Source organism: Calypte anna, chromosome 8 (assembly GCF_003957555.1).
Source record: "Calypte anna isolate BGI_N300 chromosome 8, bCalAnn1_v1.p, whole genome shotgun sequence".
NCBI classification, from domain to species: domain Eukaryota; kingdom Metazoa; phylum Chordata; class Aves; order Apodiformes; family Trochilidae; genus Calypte; species Calypte anna.
The window spans coordinates 19,650,354-19,673,430 of record NC_044254.1 but is presented as its reverse complement, the minus strand read 5'-3'; the positions used below and the strand labels follow the sequence as shown (position 1 = coordinate 19,673,430).

The window sequence follows — 23,077 nt, the reverse complement described above, 5'->3', positions numbered from 1 at the left end:
GTATTAGTATGTGGAAAGTGCTCATCCTTTCTCTACAATTCAGGATAAGAAATGGAAACAGTAACTTACTGGCTGTTACAATACCATATAGTTCCATGCTCAGTCAGTAGTTTAACTTTTGTTAGATGTGAAGTATTCCTCAGTGAGACAGTGTGTCAAGTACTGACAACAAAGGATGAAAAATTAACTTCTTTCACCCTCATTATTAAAGGAATTACTCCCTGCCTTTTTCTATACATGAGTACGTTACAAAGTGACATTTAAGGAGAATTTCACTAAAAAAACTAAACTAAAGGTGTAGTGAAATGAGGCAATCAGGTGTTGCTAATTACGAGGTGGGAGGCGTGAGCTTGTGTTAAGCCCACCTGTGCCCAATTAGGGCTTTATTGGTCGTCCAATGCTGCTATGGGCAGCTGGGGTCAGCCCTAATCGGGCTCAGGTGGGCTAAACACAAGCTCACGCCTCCCACCTCGTAATTAGCAACACCTGATTGCCTCATTTCACTACATAAAGGGGTTGCAGATGTTAGAAAGAAGACAAGCAAAGATTAATCTATCAGTTACAGGAAAGCTGTGAGGTTAGTTTTGGATTTTACTCCATATTTTGGAGCCTGAAAGTGCACTGCCTTTTTGTCCTGCAGAAGTGATTTTCACAGATAACACATCTCTAGATAGGAGACAGAAGCCTGAGCAAGGGCCCAGCTGAGGTGTGTGTGATCATTAAAGCTTGCCCTCACCGGGCAATTGATTTTCAGTGTGTAACTGGATACCTGCTTGGAATAACAGTGACACCTGTCTTAAATACAGGCAGTCCTTTGCATGGACATAGACAAGTCAATACTGGGAAAAAAAAAAAAAAAGGCTGATGTTTGTTTTTGCAGCACAATGAAACTAAATTAGAACCCTAGCAGAAGGTGCTTACAGAATTTTATCAGATCTTCTCACCTAGGACTTTATTTTTCAGTAGAAAGGTGTGTACCTGCCATAGCATGAAGGCACAAACATGAGTCTTGCACTAACACAATTTTATTTTTCTTCTCTTGGCTCCTACACCTCATGGAAAGGACAGACATGAGGAAAGCAGAAGGGAGTGAAGGGTGGTGTCTTGTGTTCAGAGCAGTGAGTGCTGCATAAATACTTCTAAGGGAAGAGTACAGAAAAGTCTAATCTATGCTTTTGCATTTCAGATCTTGCCAGGAGAGTGTAATAATATAAGGTATCTATGAACCAGGTCACTCTTGCTGACTCCTGTGGCTGCTTTCCTAATCCATCTTAGGAAGGTTTCCATCTAAGAGAGGTGGAACTGCAAGGACTCGTCCCTTCTGGATTTGGTCTCGCAGGTATTGAATTTCTAGCTGCTGCATTTCTATGATATTCTCATATTCCTTCTCTGCATTCAACCTCAGGACAGATGGGCTGGGCACCAGTTCACTGGAGGGAGCTAGAAGATAAAATCAAATAGGACAGATCTGAATAACAAAGGTCCAGCTTGCAGAGCTCTTTGGTATGAACAAGGAAAGATTTCTATCAGGGCTCAAGAAGTAGAGATAAATAATAAGATTCTGCTGTATTTAGCAGCTTCTACATATTAATATACAAGGTACCATCAGGCAGACAAGCTGGAACAATATGAAGACAGTAACAGAATAATTCACCTAGGACAAAAAGGGCTTCTGGCATGAGTACTAACAATATGGAAAATATATAAGAAGCATTATTCACCTGTGTCTTGAATTGCTTGCTTTTTCTTAGTTAATCTCAGTGTTGACTGGAGGTCATGCACCTGGATGTGGGCCTCCCTCAGTTCTTGCCGCAAGACATTTATTTCCTTAATCAGACCCACATTTTCCTGTAAAAACAGTATGTCCTATCAGGAAAAGCACGGGTACTATCTAGCACGGAAATATGTATCCTCACATCCTTGGGAAGGACACTGGACAGTACAGAATCAGTATCACACAGCAGAAGACAGTGCATACTTTTTCTGAGCTAGGACAATCAGTACAGCACACAGCATTTCAGATAAGGCCACAGTAGATCTGACAGAAAACACAACAGTATTCAAATCATATTAGCTCAAGAAGCTAATATTTGTTTTGCTTTTCTGATTGCAGCTGCACTCTGAGGTATCATCTTCCTTGCCACAGGGAAGCTCAAGTCCCTTCCTTGACTGATCCAATTAATTCAGAATTAATATGAAGAATTCCCATTTCTCCCTCCAGAGAGTGTTATTTTGTTCTTCACTCACCACCATGTGTCTGTTCACTTAAATATTCTGTATCTCCTTGCAATTCTCCAAAGCCTTCTTCATTAGTTCTGACAGACATCACTTTACAACACTCCTTCCAAATTATTAAGAAATACATAAAGCCTATGGAGACTTGATATGCCTACTAATGCTGCTATGAGGAAAAGTTTTCCATGGATTCATCTTTTGTTCTTTTTTCAGCCAGTTTGCAGCCCATAAAGGTTTAATCTTCTGATTTTTTTTTTAATAGTCTACCACAAAGCATCTTGCTGAAGGACTTGTGAAAGTACAAGTGAACGTACTTTGCACATTGTTTCAACATATTCAAAGATTTCAGCAAAACCACTATGGGTTAACACTAGAGAAGGATGGTAAAATGCTCATGATTCAGAAACAGAAGCACCATTAATGGAATATTTATTATCTGAATTAAAGAGAGGTGGAATTGTATGTTTGCCTCTTGCAAAGACAATGAAATACCTTACCACATCAACAGCTAGTGCAAATGTTAACCAGCTACCACCATACCTGAACCAAGAACAGCAGTGATTTCAGCTACTTGTGGTGGTTTTTTAAAAGTGTTGGAACACAGCACCACTGCAGTCCCTGGAACTTCATCACAAATGGCAGTATTAGAAAAAGATAAATGGTCAAAAGGCATGCTTTGGGTACTTCACATAATGCCAGTTCCAAGCAATAGGGAACCCAGTATAAGAAAAATAAGAAAAACAATTAATGGTATTTTCCTTCAAAAAAGCTGTCTTCGATTCTCGATTTTTTTTTTTTTTTAATCTGGTTGATAAAGGTAATTATGTTGCCATAACAGATTTATGTAAGGCGCATGATTCCATTCCTCCTATTGTACTTCCAAAGTACTGGCACCACACAAGAGTCAATGTAGCAGAAACAGAACTGAAAACCGATTGGTACCAAAGTACAACACTTACTGTACACAATTGTGTTCCAGTTTCCCCTCAGCTCAAAGCCACTGACTCGAGGCAGATTGTGGAAGGTGTTACAGTCTGAACTGGTTGGACAAGAACAGTTGTCCTTTCGGTGGCTGTGTGGACTCTTAAATGCAGTATGAGTTGGTGAGCTTATGCAGCCTACTCTGAAACCACATTTTGTTGACTCTGACTTGTTTAATACAAGTCTTTAAACACAAGTGAATTTTTATTGCTACGCATTTGATCCTGAAAACATCTCTACTCTACTGCACAGAGCTTGATCCTGAAAACAAAACATGAGGAGGATGACTTGCAAGAATCAGTCAAGAAGGTGTTCTGTCAGGGTTATGCAACACCATTTCTGTTAGGCATACTTTAATCACGAACACTTTCATAAGTTCAGTCCAAGTGGATGAATGCTGATATCAACTGAAGATCTTGCTTTGGGTATGTCAGATGGCATAATACACAGAATCCTGTACAAGGCAGTCTGGACTGTGTAGAAATGTCTGGTTTTATTTGCTGGGTGCTAAAAGGCTGCTGATTAACACTAATAGTGTTTTTCTGCACCAGCATGCTGTCCAGAGGCATTAGCCTTTCATTCAATCTCTGCACTCTGACAGAAAGCTTGCACTGCAATTAAATGATCGTGCAAATGATTAAAATGAGTGTTCATTGCAAAACTCCTTGTCGCAGGATGCAGTGGCAAAGTACCAGCAGTTTCAGAAAAGGAACTGATAAAATGTACAGAGGGTGAGCCACAGGTACAACTGCATATGATGTCTGGATGAAATCTACAGCCTACTAAGTCCCCATAGTGCTGACTGTTAGATGCAGGTAGGACATATAGAAAAAAGTCACCCTACACATATTTCAGTTCAAGCACTGTTACTTCAAGATTATTTAGTACATCTGTTTTTATGTACAGAAGTGACTAAATAAGCCATTACAAATACAGAAGGCTGTAGGGAAAACAGTGTAACAACAAGCAACCTGCCAATTGGTGAGAATAATTAAAATTATCTTGACAGTTCTAATCATTGCAGCAGTTATTAGTGGAATGTACCTATGTATAGTCACTCAAAGAAAAATGCACAGCTTTGAAAACTTAAGCTTAGCTGTGGGATAACAGAAATACAGAGCTAAAAAGCAGTCAAGATGTCATTTACTTTTTCAAAGCGAGGCCTGACAGAAGTTTGCCTAAACTAGTCTTAAAAGCTCCCTGTGAAGGACTGGAAGACCATGATAATTCCTCCTGGCTGTAAAGTCTCATTAATCTACTAGACTTCAGAGAACTGATTTTTCTTTGAAGAAACCAGGCTGGTTAGAACCTTTGATATCTTCATCTTCCAGATGTTTTATTAATTCAGTTTTAATCATCACTTCATGTTATGCTTACTGATCCAAGACATCAAGTATTATCATTATGAGCACCATCTGTCACCCAATTCCAGCAAGGAAATTCTTCAGGTTATTTTTCTGAGACCATCTCCTTTTTTTCCAAAGGTAACTCACAGAAAGAGTAAAAAATAAAAATAAAATGGATCCAGGGAATATCATTGCTGCCTGGGCCTGTAGGAACCCTATGAATAAATAGCAAAGACCAGAAGACTTAGGAGGGCATTGAGGTCTAATGATCCTGAGGAAGAATAATAAAGCAACAATGAAGAAAGGGCTGGTGAGGGGAAAAGGAAATGCTGACTGAGCAGAAGGAGATCATGGTAAGAAGAGACTGTAAAAGAGTTGTCTTCCCAGGATGTTTGCTCTGGGGCTTTAGATCCTCTCACTCCAGAACAAAAAAATTTGGATCTTTGGCCCCAGCAGTCACGTTTACTTTGCTCTGTAAGAAATAAAGATTCTAACCAAGAGATCTTGGTATGACTTGGCATAGTCCTCCTGGGTTTCTGAATGTCCGTTTGAAAAGCAGAAAGTTCCTCTGAATTCAGGCCAGTAGACATGGGACTGTGTCCAAAGAAAGTAACTTTTTTTATTTTTTAATTTCTTCCTCAAAAAGTGCTTGCTAAACACCACCACACAGCAAATACAGGTTGGCAACTCTAACAGGTGCAACCTGATTACGACAGCAATTATTAATACTGTTTGAAATAAAAAATAAGTACACTGGTTATTTTAAAAATACCCAGGCAGCAGAGTATCCATGCACAAGTAGATAAACAAAGTATCCACAAAACACCTGCAATTTCTGACTTCAGAGATCTTCAACTTTTACATTCAGAAAATTATAGAACTTTAGTAGCTCAATGAATATTATTCTTTAATGGAACAACTTGAAAAATGTCAGAATTTCTGTTGAGGAAGTAAACCAAAATTGTTTAAAAGTCCTAAGAAAGGAGTTCAGGCTACTCAAGTCTCTTCTGTACAGCTGTTTCCTTCTTCCCTCCCCATGCCACAACGAGAAGGCTTATTACCTGCATGATGCGCATGTAAGCAGCTTGGTGGATTTTCTGATCCTTCACTAGATTCCTTTTTAAAGCTGCCAAATTCCTCTCAAGATACTCGCGCTGTCTCATGTATTCCTGCTGCAGATCTGTGTCTACAACTTCCATCTCCACCTGAGGGGGCACAGGATGATGCCTCAGTAATTACACTACCAGAGAAATTCATTTGCAAGGAGAAGGCAAAGGCCTGACTCACCGTGTCTAACTGCTGCACATACTTAGTGTAGAGCTCACAAATCCCATTCTTCAGTTTTTTTGAATCCTGAATGAAGCCCACACAGTTATGAACATCTGTTTTAAATCGTGTGATGAGAGCTTCCATGTTTTGCTTCTGCAAGAATGATGTAGGGACAGTCTTTACTTGGCTCATCAGGGCATTCCATTATGTGCAATTTTCTAGAAAGTCTAGTAGCACAGGTGATAGCTTTTATGTACTTTATTTCCACTTAATTTAAAAAAAATATTTCATTAAAAAATGCTGAGGATGTGAGTGCTGCAGATAGAATAGCAGCAATAAGTTTCAGCAGTAATATTAATCAAAGATATTTGCATTAGGCATTGTAAGTGCCAGCATCCAGAGGTCTCATCTGAAAATGAGTGGCTTATTATCATGAATGCTGTACCCTGATGTCCTTCCCTAAACCACATACCTTCTTATTTAGAAACAACACAGAGTTAATGGGAGAAAGCAAGGGGTAAAAACTTGTATTAGACACATGCACAACTTCATGATTTCAAATCAAGATTAACTTTTTGGTATCTACCAGGCCCCTTTACCTGGTTCAGCAGTCCTGCACTGCCTAAGATCCTTCACCTTTACTTGCAGTCCTTTTTCCTTCCTCACATCTGACACACCTGCTATCAAACAGAAGGGCTCCTTGTCTCCTCCATTAGTAAGCCCAGCCTTCATTTCATCCTACTAATGTCTATGTGTCAATGCAAGTGGTAGCCTATGTGCTGCTCCTGTTTAGACCAATATCCCCACATTTCAAGTTTGGGCAGGAAAGGGTAGTCAGGTAAGCCTTTACTTCACTGCTCTGCTAAACCCATAGGAATATGTGTTGACTGAGCAAACTGGCACATAAACAATTGGTTTTTTTTTTTATTATCAACTCTCTAACCTGGTTGCAGCCTTCTAAGTTTTCTGCATTTGTCCCCACTGGTCAGAGATGCTCCTGTCTCTGGATGCAGCACCCCTGAAGTACCTCTTTTCTCAGATTAATGCTTCTGTAGTGCTCTGTCCTCACAAAGCTCAATATGTGGGACCTGCATAGTGGTTGTACACCATACCTTCTGCCTCTCTCTGCGCATCTCTCGATGAGTTGCCTTTAGTTTCTGTTGCAGTTGTGTGATGTTCAGCTTCAGCTCTGTGGTCTCCTTGTGGAATCGTTCCAGTTCCCTTTCCATCTGAAAGGAAGCAAGAGCAGGAAATCAGAACTAAAAGGAAACATGAAAAAACCAACACATAACAGCAAAACAAGATAGTGGAAATACAGACTTAAAGCAATAGATCCCCCTTCAGGTTGAATTACAACTCGAAAATAGTCAGGTTTGGAACAACACTGCCCCCTGTCAGAATATACAAAAACCACAAAAGTGGATATTCAACTTCTTTTTTAATTGCAAGTATTTAAGTGATGTGGTGCCCCCTTATTTCTTTGACCTGAACGGAAGCTTTACTGTTCTATCTTAGTAAAAATGGGTGAGAAAGAAATTAACAGTCAATACTAAAACGATTAAGTTTAATAATAATAGAACAACCTAATACTGAAAAGAAATGAATGCATTGAAAAGCTGTGACTACTTATATAGAAGACAGATGAAAAAAGTAGTAAGAGCACAAGCTAGAATTTATTGCCATAAGATGGTGAACAGAATAGAGAACAGGGCACTCATCATGCAGGTCTAATGTACTTACAAATTGTTAGTGTGTATTTTATTTAAAAGGATTTTGTTCTCAATAAACAGACTTCTGAAAACTAACTGGTCACTGATTAGCTGTGTCACAATAGTCCTAATTTGGCTGAGCTAAAGGTACATCTATGGAGAGACCACAGTTAACTTCTACAATTAAAAAGTTGCCTTCATGAATCTGCTGTAAGCTAAGCATGAACACATGGAAATTTTCCACAGATCATCTGGTGAGCAGTAATTTGCCCATGTACCTAACACATTAGCAGAGTTATCTGCATAAATCTGAAACTTTTCTGAGAGAAGTTCACTCTCTGTTTCTCCAGATCAGTAATGGCAATGTCTTGCAAACTACAGGGTATATGGAGGGCAAACACATAAGGACAAGATCTTTTTTTCTGCAAAAGTGATATTGCCCGGAGTTTAGGAACCAATACTGAAGTAGGAGCTTAAATAACTGTGCTGATCACTGGTAGCATGTGATAGAAAATTAAATAGCAGCTATTGTGCACAAATATTTTTTATCAGCTGTAAAGATGTTGAATCAGTGCTATGTCCCCTTGAAAGAAGTCAAGGAACAAACAAGGGTGGAGTCCTTCCTGGGACTTGCTGGGTCATCTTTGTATTCAGACAAAGGGCTTATCAGCAGAAGACAAATGAGAGGGCTACTCACCTCAGAGATCTGCTCCTTCATTGTTTTGATATCATTTTCACGTGACTCTATTTGTTTCTTAAACTCCTCTATTCTGTAATCCAGTACAAACTTGAACTTTTCCAGCTCCTGATTTTTCTTTTTTAGGTCATATATATTCTTCTCCTGGGAGAAGTAGATACAGAGGTCTGAATCACACACAGCACTTTCAGACAGATCCCTAAGATGAGGCACAAATATGGCTGAGATAAAACCAGCAGTCACAGATCTGGTGGAAGAATGGATTTCAGTTGCACATCTACACAGACTGGGTGGGCAGAGAGCCATCTGCACATCTCAGAACAGGGACAAGAAACTCAACATCCTGAACTTGAACTCCCTCAGAAAAGCTTAGAATGTCAGGAAAAAACTAAAATCCCAAACTAACAATCACAAATTCTTTGTTATGAGTTTCCAGTCATGTGACACTTGCAACACAATACTATTAAAATAAATATCTGTATGAAATTAAGGGAGTGTGAATTTGATTTTAGACAATTGTCCAGTTTTTCACCTTGTCTTGGATAGTATTGGCTCTCTCTTCAATCTCTGTTTTCAGTGCCAAGATGTTTTTCTCCAGTGACTTAATGATGCCTTGCAGCTTCTGCTGTTCCAGTTTCATTTCTCCAAGGTCCCTGTTTCTCTCCTTGAGCTCCTTCTGCTGGCTGTTCAACTGGAGAGGCAAACAAGTAAGAAACTTACAGTGTGCAAAGGCTGTGCAGCACTTAGCCATCCTACTCTGTAAGAGACATTGTAGACAGTGTCGGATAAAGGATAACAAATTAAGCTATGATGAAGGAGCACCTGTAACTCAAAATGGGATTGAATATCCACTTTTGCATTTTCTGTATGTTCTGACAGAATACTCACTGTACTACAAGGAACCAAGGAATGTGCATCCAGAAGCAGGAAGGGTATGGATACTATACCCAAGCATCAGTTACAAATAACACTCAAGTAATGGAAAATTATTTTAAGGTGATCACCTGTCATACATCCCTAAAGATGTCAAAAGCAGACTGTAAGGGTGTCTAGTTCATTAAGTATCCTCAAAATCTCCACCTCAGTACTAAGATCTGTGAAGCCAAGAAGATCAGAACCAAGGAATGGCACTGGTCAAACTGTGAGGACCCATGAAGAAATTACTGGTGTTTGAAAGACACAGGGACTGAAGACAGTACCAGGACAGCAGAAGGTATGTAGGAAGAGAAACTGTGTTTCCAGACAGACACTGAAGAGACTGAAGAGAAAAATGCCCCTCTAACATCGTTAGGCAAATGTAACTCCCAGCCAGTAAAAAAACTAAAGGGTTTTATGCCTCCTTAAAAATCCTAGGAGTAAAACCAATAAAAAATGATGATGCATACAAAACACAAAATATTTGTTGCATTGAATGAAGCAGTGGAAGTATTTTTCTGACAATGCAATGTATTAGATCTTGGAAAAATGAAAAGGTTAATTTCTTTCCCATCACAGGGTGAATGATATTATTATTTATAATTTAAAACTATGTCAGATAAAATAAAGTGTATGAATAAAAACACACCTCCTCTACCATCTACCTTTAACTATATCAGCAAGACAATTATCACTCAGATGCCCAAATACTCTAAAACATTAAAATTGATCCAAGCAGGGGCTACTGTGCTCAGATGAAATGCCACGTATTTACAGACTAAACTGACATTCCTCTAAACACAATCAGTCCTTGGCTATAGGTCTCCATGTGAAGATCTGATCCTATCACAGAATAAGAGATACCCTTTTATTCATGATTCCTATTTCTCCTTTCAGTTGCAGGTTTGATTCCTTTTCTTCAAAGAGTTGTCTCTCATACTTGATTTTGATTTCCAGGATTTCTTGGTCTTCATCTTCTTCAATCTGTTTCCTGATTTCTTCATGTATGTGAAGCTGCTGCCTCATATTCTCCTCTGCCTGCAATTAAGGAAAGCAAACATTACAGAAGACAACAGTAAGAGATGAATAGAGAGGACAATACTTTCTTTGTAACTATGTTGCTCCTGGGAGAATCTATATTTAGTGAGCTCTTCAATTGCAGCATTATCATTTATGATAACTTATCTTCATAAGGGATTCAAGTAACTTTAAAAACTGTTAAGACAAATGTAAAAAAAAAAAAAAACTTTAAAAAAAAAAAAATGTTCTTAAAGCTTCCATCACAAAATTAGGAATCTGGCCCAAATACTAGCACTAGCAAACTTATTCTGGCAGCAGCAAATGGAAACAAGAGTAATAACTGAGATCTTTAAAAACAGCTGTTTCTGATGCATTAGGACAAATAATCACTCAGGTGTGCATCAGTCTCTATGCTTCTCTTCTAACATTCATTCCTCACATTCTTTCCAACTTGCTATTGCAAAAAAGGGCTGCAAACAGTAATGCTGATAGAATGTGTTGACTTCAGATATACAAGCATTAGTTATCTGGCTGTCCTTTGTTAAACCAAGTTTTTGACCTCAATGTGAAGGATTTTTTTAAGTGCTCAGGATATTTGTCTTTGTCCCCTCCTGAATTATGCAGGCAGGGACCTCGGAGACTCTGGAAGGGAATTCACCATTTTAGAAATGTTCTCTTTTCATTAGAAGAAAGTGATTGCATCTTTATTTCTTCAACTACAGCAAAAGTATAATCTAACCTACATTAAGCAGGAATTCTTGGATATAGGAGAAAAAGACATGAAGCTGAGAATGCTCAAGGGTGTTAATCTTAGCGGGTTACCTACTCAAGGTATAATGCTCCATAAAGTTGGTATTTCAGCTAGGTTTTCCTCATTACCATTCTGCCTGTAGACAGATTTCCCCAAGGTTACAGGCAGATTAGGATTTGTATGGAGGGAGCCAACAACTCCTCTCCTAGGGAACATTTTATCACAGTTGGAGATAAATTTAGTCAATAATTAAATCCGCTAATAAAGTTTCCTACCTCTTCCAGTAGGACAGATTTCTCATTAAGTTTTTGCTCATAGTGTTCTGTTAGATCCTTCACAGCCTTGCTTTTGCTTTGCTCCAAATCGTGCAGTTGTTTCTCATATTCCTCCTGAATCCTCTTGGATTTCACCTGCAGCTCCTGGTATTTCTCATTTTCCATTAAGAGTTTCTGATTAGTATCAGATTCTGGTAACAGGAAACATATGGAATAGCTAAAACTAATAGAAAAGAGAGAAGTAGCCTATCTTTCTAGAGCCATCAATGTGATATTCTCTACTGTCTTTTTCACAGCTTTTGGAATAGTTATGCTAGAAGCATTTCATCACTTTCTTCATCAGGGGGTTTAGACTCTGTAGTATGTAGTTCTGTAGAATGTAGTTCTGTTCCAGCTTGAGCATGTCTAAAACCTACACCAAAACCTCCTACTCTGCCATTGCTCATACGCTGTATGAGCAGGCAATGGACTCATTTATGGGTGACTTGAATTTTTGGTACTAATTCCCAGTATTTTTTGCTTTATCTTGATTAAAATCTGGGGTCTACATTATGTGGATTGTACATTAGCCTCATTGCTGAGCCATATGACTTCACTATGTTTGCACAGTGAGCTACAAGGTAAATGAAGAAATTAATAACCTCAAAAAAACAAACATTTAAGATACAGTCCCCATGTGCATGTTCTCATCATGATCATGTGTGTGGTGCAGTCCAAAGAAATGTCTGGTCTGCAATACCTGCATGACACGTGCATTTTTCCTTGTACTTCCACTCTAGTAATTCCTCCCTGTCACATTACTTGCTATGAAGCTAACACACTTCCTCCAAATTCTAGTTGTGAACACTTGTTATAGTCTAACCTAGCTGTTGGACCTCACTGGCCTGTTTATTCATTAGCTCAGACAGTTGAATCTGGTGTTGTAGATCTTCTTTTTCTTTCTCTGCCTGTAAAACCTGAGGGGAGAAAAAAAATTTAATTTGAAACTAGGCAAAGCAGTGTCCAAATTGATTGTGCTTTTGTCCGTGTTGGGGACCACATACACAACGGAATTTAAGTTTGAAGTCTCTCACCAAAATTCAGATGCCACATGCCATTAGGTCAAGTTTTCCCAGAGATTACTTTGTTATGACAAGTTAAAAAAACGTGGAAAACCAAGGGAAAGTAGCAAATGGATTTCATATAATATATAATACAGGGTACTGTATTATCATAAACTAACAAGAGAAGTTTGTGAGCTACAAAAGGCTCCACTTATTTGTATGTGCCTGCCTGAAGAGAATTTATAGTTCCACAAATTGTTGTCCAGATATTACAGTTCAAGCTGCTTTCTGTCTCACTTGAAGCAACCCTGAGGTCCTAAAACACTGACATTTGCATAGGATGACATATATGTAAGCAAAAGAGAGGTCTGACTGCCCAACTACCACTACAAATTATATGATCTTCTAAAAAAAAGCAGAAAGAAATAGAAGGAGAAAACGGCTGAGAAAATTCCCAGAATAGTTGAGCATTGTACTGTAGGTCAATTTTTTTCACTTTCTACTTATAATAAGCAGAAAAACTCCATTTGCATGCTGGACACAAATATGAGAAAAGTTAGCCCCAAGCTTGTCTACGTCTGTTACTTACTTTCATCTTAATACATACTGATAATCAGACAGAAAGTACAACTTGCCTACCTAAAAAACTATTATTCACCTTCAAAGGCATTTCCTTACAAGCCCATAAGCAACAAACCTAAACACATTTCAGTTTAGCTGACATTATTATAATAATTTAGCCAAGTACCATCTATGAAAACACCTGAAGAACTTCAGAAGGAAATCAGAAGAGGCAGAACACAGGTAGAAGAATCAATAAGAAGTGAAATGTCTTTCTTGTAAAAGGTCAAGCTGCACAAAAATGAGGAAAAATAGAAAGTTAAAACTCAGGTTACTTAAATGCAAAAACCACAGCAAGAAAAAGCCAAAGAGCCTGAGGAACTATTTGAAGAAACAGTAAAATGAATTTTAAAAAAAAGTATTTAAAAACCTGATAGAATATTTATAGAGCCAAAAGACAAGAAAGGTATAAAAGGAGCTTTTGAAAATGACAAACCCATAAAATAATAAAACTGGTAACAGAACTGGCAGGCTTTCACACTGTAATCCTTCTTTATGTGGAGTCAAGCTGAAATGCTTGAAAGGAATTCATACAACTCAACAAAAGAAGCAGTAACAAATCATCAGGATGGGATAATACTAATCCAAAATCTCAAAAAAGAACATGAGCTTGACAGAATTGAATCATGTGATATGTAAGCTGTCATCTTAATGCCAGAGAAATTGCTATTGGATCACTTGCCTTCAACTAAAAAGGGTATAGAAATACAGCAAATTGCAGGTTAGCAGTCTGGCTTCTGCACCAGACAGATGGACAGAGTAGAATTAACAGACACATATAAACAAGACACTGAGAGGAATTACTGTGGCTTTTGCTTTTCAGGGAAGCCCTACTTCCTAATAATAAAGAAACCAATAAGCATATGAAGACAAGATACCTCAGCAGACATTCTTAAAAGCCTAAGCAGACAGGGCACAAAGAAGGTGGCATTAAGAATAGTTGTTTGCAAGATTATATGTGATGGAGTTTTTAAGGCATGGTCCCATTTCTACTCAAGGGTGATATAGCTACTGATCCTTTGTCTCAAGCAGCATTTATTGCTGGGACTGTTTTTATGTGAAGAAGGTTACTTCTAAGTTCTACTAAAGCTACTTAGCAGAACTCTTGCATCCCCTTGTACTTACAAGAGACTTGACGTAAAAGTAGCTTCATGCTCTACAAATATCAAGATATGATATTTCAAATATCTTTGTTGTAAAGAGATGCTTAATTTTTCAGATGGTTTATGACATTCATACATATATAATGCAAGCAGGAATTCAACTTTCAGTGAGATTTCTTGGTATTTGGTTCTGCAATATGAATCATACCTGGTGTTTGGTTTTAAGGGAGCCTACTTCCTGAGTGAATTTTTCTTCTAATTCCTTGATTTTATCATTACAGTAAATGTCCTTAAGATATAGCTGGTAATGACTTTCTGTCTGTAGCTCTTTCACTTGAATCTGCAGGTCTAGTATTGTCTGACTCTGTTAAGACATAGATAAAAAATGATGTATAAAACAGAGGTTATTTGCCATTAGCAACAACTTGTTAAGGATGTTTTCTTCACATGCACATATTTATGAAATACAGTCTGCAGAGAATGCTCAGGCAGACAGAAGTAATTCCAAAAGTAATCCATAAGTGGTTTACCAGGAGTCCTATGGTTCATGTTCACAAGTTGCTCCTCCTACCTTCTCTTCTATGTCTGATCTCATGATCAACACTTCCTCAGCATACTTAAATTCCTTGTCCCATTTCAGTATTCCACCTTCTTTTTCAAAGATTTTCCAGGTAAATATAGAACCATCCTCTGAGGCAGTCAGCAGAAATAGGTCATCATTTGTTATAAACATCTTAGAAAAAAGAGACAACAAAGTAATAGCAGAGATAAGGAAAAATGGAGACACATTGATTTTATACCAAATTTTTCTCCCTGATCCCATTTTGATTATGTCCTCTACTCCTGCTTCACCCTGGTCCAGGCAACAAGGGAAGGGAAAGAACAGGGGAACACATTAAGACACTGGTTCTCCTGCTCTCACAACTGTAGGAAGATTTTTTAAAACCTGGAAAAAAAAAGACTTTCTAGACAATTATAGCACAGACAGGCAATTATATGACAATTGCAAAGGTCTCTAGCTTTCTTCTTTGAGAAGTTGTTTGAGCAACAGATGACTAAATGTTTTCTTTTGAATCTGCAAATAATCCTACCAAGAACCATCTAGTAACAACTGCTGCCACCTCCTCCAGGCCTCCTGTGACTGCATGGCCTGGCATAGAGTACCTGGGAGCTGGCACAGTTTACAAGTGAGGTAAAAATAGAGTTCCAGTGACTAAAGTTCACAGTCTCATGTTAGGCTGTGCAGCTCAAGGTGCGGTATTTGACAGTGATACTGAAAACACTAACATTATGTCTAACAAGACAGAACATCCTGCTTCCTGGAGAAAGTGTACTGAAATGTTCCATGGATAGAAACTCTACCCCCTATGTCCCCACCTTTCAGGTGCTGCTCATTAGTCTTTTAGAATCACAGTTAGCAGACCAGTACTGCAATATTTTCCTATCCTTAACTGCAGCAAGTTACTTAATACATTTGAAGCTGTATAACTTTATCTTCTCTTTCCAGAAAAAGCTTAAATCCAAGTTCTCCATCAGGGAGATACAATGTTACATATTCTGCTGCAAAACATTTTTAGCCAACAACAGTTTATCCAGTGGTAGCTATTTCTAGAGAAGGGACTTCTATGCATGCTGTAATATTCATTCTCCTCTTGCAGCCTCAACCTTAGTTTTAACAGATGATGCTATGAAATAGGAAGGAGAATCAATACTAAAGAAGACATGTGCAGCTGGTATGGGAGGGAAAAGAAAGTACTCCATATTACCTTTGTAACAGCACCTGCATGGGCCTGATACTCATTGAAATCCTTTGTCACAGGTAATGGGTATTTCATAGCTCGAATTGACCCCAGAGATGTACCAACAAACACCATATGCCCAGAATGAGAAACAGCTACTGCAGTGTAAATGGCACCAAAAGCAGGAACCTCATGCTGGATCTGAAAAAGCAAACACCAAAACAAAACTCACACGTTACATTAAGTTTCCCAATACTATTTGATTGCTTATTGCATAAGCAATTGTCATTCCTTTGCCTGTACCAAATAATGCAGTTAAAAGAATGTACACAGCTATAGGAGTAAACCCATGAACAATAAATAGTATTAAGCTTTATATCTATGCAGTCTTAAAATTTTAAGACTAGTTCCATGAGTTAATAACTTCTGAAAGAAGTAATAGTTACCACATACAATAAGACATAAGACCACAAGAAAAGTGTCAGCAAATATTGGGCCTATTAAAACCAGAGTGATTTCTAACTACCAAACCAAGGACTAACACCCTCCCCCAAGAACTCATCAAAATCCCAGAGTGCTTGTTGGCTTACCGAAGACCCTGAAATTTCTTTAAGAGTTTGGTCAGATCCAACAGCAAAGATGATTTCGGCATCAGAAGACAGGGCAATGCTGCTGTACATGCAGGACTTGAGCAAACACTCTGACAGCCTTTCACCTGTCAGCAAGTTCCACTCATACACAGCACCATGTGTGTCACAGGAGAAAAATCTAGCATCATCTGTGCTCCATTTAATTGCACGTATCTGGCAAAAGCAAAACACAACAGGAAGCCTGAGATGCAAGTTATAGACATGAAGCCTGAAGTAATTTTCCTTGTAAATTTATTACACCTCTGGAATCATGCTTCTAAGTCTTGCTTAAAACCCTCTGCATGTTTTTCAACTAACTCCTTCAATTTAAGGATAGACTTTAGATGTATGCAGAACATGCATGAGTTGACTTCCAACCAAATAAATTAAGCTTTTGTATTTCTATTTTTAATTTTTGGGCCCATTTCTGATTCAAAATTGTACTTTACCTTTTAAAATACATCTTACAGACTAGTTCATCAATACGTTGTTTTGTACATAATTTTATTACTAACCTTCCCACCATGTCCTTTCAGGTTATTAATGTTCTCAAAGGTGATGCTAGAATAAATTTGAATCACATTTCCATTAACTGCAGCAAAAAGATGGCCTCTGTTACTGAATGAGCACTACAAAAAGAACATAAAAACTCATTACTGTGGATGTACTTGATAAAAAAATGAATGCATTAATTCCAATGATATTGCCTAATATCCATAACATAATTAGCATCCTACTACCTTTTTAACTGGTACTTTCCCCTGTAAAATTCAGTCCTTGAGTATGTTTGAGCAAACTAGCCCTTCTGCAGATTCCCAGCTCCACAGTTATGCAGCAGCCTACAGGCTCATTTCCAACAGTCAGAATCCTAGTCAGATATCCTAATAGTCAGATATCCTAATAGTCAGATATCTATTGAAGAGGTTTCTGTCTTCTGTCATGGTCTTCACCTCTTTTCTCCCTGTGACTCCCCAAATTAATTTTTGCATCCCTCCTTACCTCTCTACAGTTTCTCACAGCAATCTCCTTGAAAGCATGCATGTCCTCATACAGTAGACTTAGAAATCGTAGTTTGTCAGAAAACCCAACCAAACAGAAAAGGCCAGTGGGATGAAGTGATACTGTGTATGCTTCCTCCCAGTATTCCTTATACAGCTCCAAAGTGCTGAAAGAGAAAACCATTGTGCAGTATGGCATAGTACAAACTCCCTTTGCATGCTTGACAGGGCATTATCTGGCCTGGCAGGGACACCTGCAGCTACACTCTGAGTCTGCCTTGCCCTGGAGGAAATGTCTTGTCATTCAGCTAAATAATGATCACACAGATGTTACACAAAGCAAAGGCAAATCTAAACTTCCTGGTTCACAGAGAAGGTGTGGAAGGTGCAAGAGCAAATACTTTGTTACTGTAATATAATGAAAAAGGTAAATGAACCATTGATTGCACACTTACACAAGCATCTCTTCTGAGATTTGTTTGTCTCCCACTCTCTCTCCATAGAACCTCAAAAGCTGGAGTGATTTTGCTTAAGAACTATAGCTATGAAGCAGGAGATGAGACAACAATGTCTTAAGACAAAGCTGATTAAAAGACAAAGCTGATTAAAACATTTCTGAACTTTTTTCCTGTAACACACGATAAGTCTGACACACAAATGGTTTAATAGAAAAGACTCTGGACTCTTTTGGCACTGGCTTTAAAGGCACTGCATATTCACATTCCTCAAATTATGTCAGTAAGACCTCCCACACCACACAAGAATTTTACCAGAAAAACACTCTCATTCATACGTGATTGCTGCTGCTACCTGCTAAATACAATAAGCACAAAACCAAGAAGTAATAACAAAGAACTCTTTACTTCATCTTGTAATTCCAGATGCGGACAGTTCTATCCAGGGCACAAGTGGCAAAAATGGGTTTCCAAATACAGATGTCCAGACCAGTGATCGAAGCAGAATGCAGTGGGAAATTCAGGTATGCAAAATAAGCTGCCTTCTCCTGAGAATCAATGAAACCATAATAAAAATCACAAACATTTCACTGCAGGCCGTAGGCCAGGTAAGAGATCTGTCATAGGTGTTTGCATACACTTATGAAATACATTTGAAAAACCATTTAATCCTTTGAACTACTCTGAACATAACAATATTAAATGATAAAAATGTTAGAATCAGTTTCAACTTCAGAACAAATAATCAAGAGAAGTGATGCAGGGAAGATGTAGGTTCCATACTTCTAATACATTAGTAAGAGCAGAACATACTTGTACATGTCCAAAGAAATGCAAGATAGATAAATAAAACTGGACCTGCAAGAATTCAGTTAAGAGCTTCTGGTCAGACACATATTTAAATATGATCAAGTGTCAAATGCCAAGTTAACTTAGTGTTTAGCTATTAAATGCTGGAAGTGAAACATGAATAGAATTTTAGAAAAGGCACCTGTAACAAGAAAGCCCTTTCCTGTAGAGTTCTTTCTGTATGGTTTCACACAGGTAGGTATTCAACTCCATGCAAGTCTATTTCATGGTAATACCTTTATCTTTTTTTCTTCTTATTATTTATATTCCTTCAGAATAGAGAATGCTTTTCATTACTTTTTTCTTTCAGAAAGAGGTTTCACTTCTAAGCCTTCAACAACTACTATTTTAGAGGAAAGTAAGATTCCCATGGCTGTTCTGGCTGTTCATTGTGTTAAAGTTTCTGCATATTACAGCAGAGCATAAACTACTACAGTTACATTAAAAATCTCCATGTTAAAGACTTACTTATGTGCTTCAACAGTGACACAAACACAGCCCCCTTAAATGGACTTAACAGTGTCTTCTGCTGCACAACATCAGGTATCCATATGAACGGATGTCTGAGGAAGGGGCTACTGAAGCACAGCTCTCAGAGAAGCAGGCAAAGGGTTCAGATGCTGTTTTAAGGAATTCATGAGAGTGCAGCATGGAAAGCAACACTGTTACAATACACCCCTTGATGGACATGATGGCTGTGGAATGCGGTAAGATTGCACTCACCTTCACAACGTTGGTGGAGATCATAGTAAACATGTAAAGCTGATTTTCATTTGTGTAAATGACAATGGTTTCCTCAGAGGGGCTGAAGCAGATACATACAATGTCCTGCCTGCCTGACTGCTTTCGTTCGCTGGTGAACAGGTCCCGAGGAAGCTGCAAAAGAAACATATCCCATAGGATATTCCAGCTCTTCTTGTTTTAGTGGTAGGGGTGCATACACATACAGACTTTAGTTGCAATGCTACTCTAGTAAGCATACACATAATATTAGTAAGAAAACTAGGATATAGTACATAACTACTGCAAGGCAGGGGCTAGAGGCCAGATAATGCAACTAAATCTATTGCACTACAGCAGGAAAAAAACAAGCACCAAAGGACATTTCAGCAGTATTCTTAATGGAAATGGTAGCAGAAAAATATTGAGGATAAAAACAACAACCTAGCAAATGTCAGAATGAAAACTGCCTGAAAACTCTGATCTCAGAATAGGAGTTCTTTGCAGTGTATCATGCAGGTTGATAACAGTTTTATTACAGCATCTTGTGCATTGGAAAGATCCAACCTTTTAGGCCAGAGTGTGAAAACGTGACCAGATCATCAGAGTCAAATGTTATCAAGTGACTGCAGTAATTCAGTGCATACAGCTCACTAGAGAATGGTTAAATTCTTATTAGATTACTTAGGAGTTCATAAATCTCATAACAGCTATAATAAATATCAGAGGAGAGAAAAGCTTTGTCTTGGAAAAAAACAAGCAGCCTAGTTCTTCCAAATTGATGTAGACTATTTCTTTTCGCCAAAAGTCTCCATAAATTCAAGTTTCTTAAAGGTTTCCTGAAGTTTATCACTCTTAAAGCACATTTTACTTGTGGAAACATGCAGATCTACCTTGCAAAAAGACATCTGCCACTGACTTTTAGTGTGACCTCTAGCAACTCCCTTTCTTTTGTCACCACTGGGAAAGCCAGCCAATACTTACAATGTAATTTAGAGATGTGCTAAAAATTATTATTAATAACTGAATCAGAATCCATCCTCCCCACACCCCCCCGCCCCCCATGCAAAAGGCCTCAGATCCATAGTTGCTTGGAAACCTTTTTTCTCCCTACCCATATTTCTTGACTCTCCTTGTAGACTTCCTTTTCCTTGGTCTTCTCAAACAGAAGAACAACTCCTGGGGTAGCTGAACATGCAAAGCCTTTGGAATAAGCTGCAACTGCACATATTTTAGGCAAAGAATCCTTTTGTAAACCATTATCTTCAGAGGCCAGTACATAAGAAACATCAGAAGAACTGCAAGGAGTAAATGAATAAAGACTTAAGAATAAGAGATGAAGCAAAAATGTTTATCAGCAGCAATTAAAATATTACAATCCATTTATAAACTGGACAAGAAGGAAATAAGTTAATGGCCTGCACCAAATCTGCATGCACAAGCATTAAACTGTTAGCAATAGTACTTAAAGATTTACCTCTCATATTCTTCTGGGTCTGCATCTTCCTGTTCCTTGGGTGGTTTTTTGTACTCTACACTTGTCTCCCAGTGCAGCTGTCCAGTTTTAAACAAGGTCAGTTTGCCTGTGTCAGTGCCACATAAAACTTCATCCTCAGACAGCCAGACATGGCACAAGTAGTTTTGTGGCTCTTCCTTTTGTAAATTAATCTGCTTCAAAGTTTCTTCACTGTACTTAAAAAGTTTAAAAAAGCCATTTCCAGTGATACAAACCTGTGCATTGTCATGAGGACTAAAACTCACCTAGGGAACAAAAGAGAAAGAAAAAAAATTTTAATACAATTATGTTCACAAACAAATATTATTCCCATTCTAAAGACTTTCAGTACCAGATACAGGAAAACACCAGATACAGGAAAACAAACAAGGAAAGATGGTTCATAGAAACATATAGGAATACAAAAGAGTCTAAAAAATAACTGTCATAACTACACGTTGCAATTTTCCACCTACAAAACTGTGTATATCAATTTTACAGGGAACTCTATACATGTATTCCATTAATCTAAGACACTGTCTGAATCATAAGGCAATACTAAAGAAGTTTTCTCTGACTAAATGACAAAAGCAAGGCAAAAATACATTTTAATGCTGATTAGCAAGTTTTTCAGGTAGTAATCTTCCAGAAAAGTGGGACCATTCATTCTTAAAAGACAGGAATAAACTCTATTTCTGTATTTCAGGCAAATCTTGCCAATTTTACATGTTATTTATTTGTGAAAACAGTGGAATAACCATCTCAAGACCTAACAAAAAGGATAGCAGGGGTAGTTACACCTAATTTTTCATGTTTACCAGGATTTTAGATAGCAGTTATCTTTATAGTCACTTTTCTCTTGCTAGGAAATAATGTCAGTAGCCCACCCTCTATCTATCTTGTAATTATACCCCAGAAAAAATGGCAGAGAGGGTGTGGCCAACCCATATACTGAAAGCCCCTTACCTCCCTGAAAGAAAGATACTGAAAAACAACATCCAAAGCAGGATGAAGGAATTGTTTGAGTGCCATCAGCCTCCTCCTAGCTACTCTTCCTGGGCATATAGAATAGACTGCAAGAAGGAAAACATGCACCAGCATGCCAAGAGCTTCCAAGGAGTCTGTTACACCTACTGAGCACAAACAACAGTGTTTCTGCAGGGACACACTGCATACTCACTAGTTGCTCAAGGCCCATGCCACAGATCTCATGTGATGTAAATGAATCTCATGTGACATAAGAGACACACATGAGAATATCTATTATGGGTAGAAGGAAAAATTAATTTACCCCAGTGTCCTCCTGCTGGTGAAGGCCAACAGCACACAGCACAAAAATGATGTAAAATCTACAGTGTGGAGCCCTCTCCTCCCTCTCTTGCCCTGGATAGAAGCCACATGGCCACAGAAAAAAATACAGGTGCACACATCCTGGAGACTGAACTTATGTGCTACCTGGCACCCAGCACAAGTTGAGCTGAAGTCTAATCCTGCTGTCCACCTTTTTGAAAAGCTGCAATGGGCTCCCAAAGAACCAGTCATTTGTGAATCAAAATGGTAAAAGTGAGCCACGGAGCTCCGTTTTGGGGGCAGATGTGTTCATCCCGGTACCCTGGCAAGGGCAATGGGCCCAGGGCTGACACGGTGGAGCCCGCGGGGGCCGGGGCCGTTACCTGGCAGACGCCGCTGCCCGGGGCCTCGACGGGGACTTCCGCCATCAGCCGCTTCTTCTCCCAGAGCCAGCAGGTGAGGAACCCCTCTGGGGGGGCCGTGGCGACCGCCAGGTACCGGCTGTCGGGGGAGAAGGCCAGGGACACCGCCTCCCGCGCAGGCAGCGTCTTCCGCCGCCGCACCGACGACAGCTCATGGACGGTCAGGACCGGCTGCTCCGCCACCGTCTCTGAGACAGCTAGGTACTGCCGGCAAGGGCTGACCGCCAGCGCCTGCACGCCCTGGCTCTTCTCGGTGCCTGCGGGGAGGAGAGGGGTCAGGACAAGGAGGGCAGCGACCGGGGCTGGGGTCGGAGCCGGGGTCGGGGCCACCTGGGATGAACTTGTGCCATTTCTGCTGGAGGTGCAGCTGGAGGCAGCCCGCCCCCGCCGCGTGTAGCACGACCTGGTCTTCCACGAAGCAGACGCCGCCGGCGACCCGCGGCCGGCAGCCGAGGACGGCCACGGGCTCCGCCACCACCGCCGACATGTGGCCACTGCTGCTGCTGCTGCCGCTG

The 23,077-nt window shown here is 39.3% G+C and overlaps 1 protein-coding gene across 2 annotated transcripts; it reads right to left on the bottom strand.

Annotated features, from left to right (window-relative positions):
• Positions 1 to 1,068: 1,068 nt before the first annotated feature.
• Positions 1,069 to 23,049, bottom strand: CFAP57 (cilia and flagella associated protein 57). 2 transcript variants are annotated; one of them, XM_030455378.1, is made up of 22 exons: positions 22,893 to 23,049; positions 22,524 to 22,819; positions 20,833 to 21,116; positions 20,470 to 20,677; positions 19,359 to 19,511; positions 18,195 to 18,334; positions 17,333 to 17,498; positions 16,849 to 16,962; positions 16,295 to 16,507; positions 15,732 to 15,905; positions 14,537 to 14,698; positions 14,174 to 14,329; positions 12,061 to 12,154; positions 11,199 to 11,389; positions 10,017 to 10,190; positions 8,770 to 8,928; positions 8,238 to 8,381; positions 6,944 to 7,060; positions 5,850 to 5,984; positions 5,624 to 5,767; positions 1,722 to 1,848; positions 1,069 to 1,440 (listed from the first exon to the last, which is right to left on the bottom strand). In XM_030455378.1, the coding sequence occupies exons 1-22, from the start codon at positions 23,047 to 23,049 to the stop codon at positions 1,262 to 1,264; spliced, it is 3,687 nt and encodes a 1,228-aa protein (XP_030311238.1). In that variant the 3' UTR covers positions 1,069 to 1,261. The 2 variants fall into 2 exon arrangements, with proteins under 2 accessions (XP_030311238.1, XP_030311239.1); XM_030455379.1 differs by having other exon boundaries at positions 20,470 to 20,653.
• Positions 23,050 to 23,077: the final 28 nt, after the last annotated feature.